This window comes from Impatiens glandulifera, chromosome 1 (genome assembly GCF_907164915.1).
Source record: "Impatiens glandulifera chromosome 1, dImpGla2.1, whole genome shotgun sequence".
Lineage (NCBI taxonomy): Eukaryota > Viridiplantae > Streptophyta > Magnoliopsida > Ericales > Balsaminaceae > Impatiens > Impatiens glandulifera.
The window spans coordinates 121,048,822-121,051,316 of record NC_061862.1 but is presented as its reverse complement, the minus strand read 5'-3'; the positions used below and the strand labels follow the sequence as shown (position 1 = coordinate 121,051,316).

General features: G+C 31.4%; 1 protein-coding gene across 1 annotated transcript; it reads left to right on the top strand.

Moving 5' to 3' along the window:
* The first annotated feature begins 214 nt into the window (after nucleotides 1-214).
* On the top strand, nucleotides 215-850 carry LOC124920285 (dirigent protein 22-like). The gene has a single exon (XM_047460742.1). The coding sequence runs from the start codon at nucleotides 228-230 to the stop codon at nucleotides 741-743; it is 516 nt and encodes a 171-aa protein (XP_047316698.1). The 5' UTR covers nucleotides 215-227; the 3' UTR covers nucleotides 744-850.
* The last annotated feature ends 1,645 nt before the right edge of the window (nucleotides 851-2,495 follow it).

Genomic DNA, 2,495 nt, shown 5'->3' with positions numbered 1-2,495 from the left:
ATATCTGCATTTATTGTTATCTTACTTGCATCCATCACTTGTCTAGAAGAAGCTCATATCCAACTTAGAAAATGATTATTGTCTATTTGGTCAATTGAGGCTTACTTTTCTTCTTAATAACTCTTTTGTGCTCTCTATATAAAGTGTTTGTTAACTAGCATCTGCAACATAATAACAAAAAGCTCAATCAAAAGGGGCTAGTACTTGATATGGCTACCACTACTAACATGCACATTTTTATCCTAATTACAATTTTATTTGTCTCTAATTTCTCAGTGGCAAAAAAAGCTAAAATTTTGCATGTCGAATTCTATCTGCACGATATTGTGGGTGGCTCTAATCGTAGTGCAGTTCAAGTTGCTGGTCAGTCTTCTAATGTAACTGGGCTTAACCCAATTACTAGCATGTTTGGGTCGGTTTTTGTCATGGATAATGCTCTCACATCCACGCCTAGTTTAAACTCAACCCTTGTGGGCCGTGCACAAGGACTATATGCCATGGCTTCGCAGCATAACGAGTTTAGTCTCTTGATGACTCTTACATTTCACTTTATTCAAGAATCTTATAATGGTAGCTCGTTCAGTGTGGTTGGTAGGAATCCAGTTATGAGTGAGATCCGAGAGATGCCAATCGTTGGTGGTACAGGTGTTTTTAGGATGGCACGTGGATATTGTTTAGCTAAGACATACTCAATGGATCAAATGGATGCTGTGGTGGGATATAATGTCACTATTTTTCTTTAGGAGTTGTGTGTTTAGCTAGATGAATTTTGAGTTATTTGCTTATGTTTTGCCATTCTATTATCTTTCTCATGAAATTATTATATAAATACTTGAATGACAACTAATCTGAGTAATATTGCATTTTATATAAATACAAATTTCACAAATATTTTGACTAAATCTTAATGAAACACCGCGAATATATAAACTTTCTTCGCAAATATTTATTGGTTATCATGTTCTTTAAATATGAGCTTGTATAAAAATATCAAAATATTGCATCTATTAAATCTTCTAGCAAAGAAATGAAACTGCATAAAGTGGAAAAGTTGAAATGAGAAAATGAAAAAGATTGATGCACAAACAAAATACTTCAATAAATAAGGTAATGGTACAAGAGAAGGCTTGATAGAAAAAATGGCATTGTTTCTAATGAGATGGTGCCAGCAGGATCATTATTTATGTGTATTTTCTTGGGCCCTAGTTATTTAATGGTTGAAATAATATTGAAGTATAATTTTTTTTTTTCAATTGAAGAAAGTACAGATAGTGAAAATTGCAAAGATAAAAGACCTGGGAGACTGACTAAAGTTTGAACACTAAACTTATGTCGCTATGCTAATAAAGAGATTAAACTAAGTTATTTTTAATTAAATTTTATATTTTAATTTTTTTTTTAAAAAGTTAAAAAGAAAAAAGTTGCATACGACCCTTCATAAATATCCGATTTTGGGTCGGGTCTGGTCTGCCGGGAGAGAGGTTGATAGGATGGCTCTCTCGGAAAAGGTGGTGAAGTTTCCTCTTTAAGATGAATGAAGCTTCTAACAGAACAATTGTTTACGATGAAGTTGCAACTTTGGACTGTTTTACATTGTTGATAAAATTTATGTAATTCATAAAGTCGCTATGAAAATTGATCCCTTCAAAATATTGAATCTTGCTTTGAAGTTCACACCCATTTTGATGGTGCAGGCGTCTACATAAAATGTGATGATGCTAACAGTAACTAGTAATTCAAAAAATCCCATTTGAAATAATAAACTGTCATTCTCATTTGATTTATTGTGGTGTATAATCACCTCCATGATTGTTCTTATAGAGTCATTAAATTTGTCATCATAAAGATTGATGAAATTTTCCATTGTTTTCCAAAGGAATCTAGTTAAACATTGAATTGCCACTTAAGGAAACGATCCTTTTGTTATAGCCGCGAAAAGAAAAGGTTTATGGTCACTACTGATGGTGGAACACCAAAAATAGAGACAATGTATTGATGGAGATTAGTGTCGTCATTGAATAGAAAAGATCTTAGTGATTTAAATAAGTTAGACCTAATAAATAGACAATGAATGAATACGTGATTATATTTATAGCAAAAGATCATAGTAATTTAAATAAGTTAGACCTAATAAATATTGGGAAGAATATCAATTTTACACACCAAGTTGTAGGAAGATGTCAAATTTACTTATTAAGTATCAAAATTCTATTTATATGTATGAACTTGTCAAAAAATGTCAAATATGTTTAAAATAACAGAAATATTAAACGCTGTCAAAAATTTGGCCACATTTAATATCCACCTATTTTATTTTTTAAATTGACATTACTTTTCATTAATTTTCCATTCAAATAAAACTTATTTTTACTTTCTCTCTCATCCTTCCACAACTCTCTATTTTTTTCTAACTTTTCTCTCTTTGATTAACCCAAGTTCTTTCGGATTTTTACCTTCTTCCAACCTCCAAGTGCTCCCTAACTGAACTTTAAACA

Bases quoted from the DNA above. Each gene is read 5' to 3' on its own strand.
- LOC124920285 (XM_047460742.1), top strand. From the start codon at position 228: ATGCACATTTTTATCCTAATTACAATTTTATTTGTCTCTAATTTCTCA.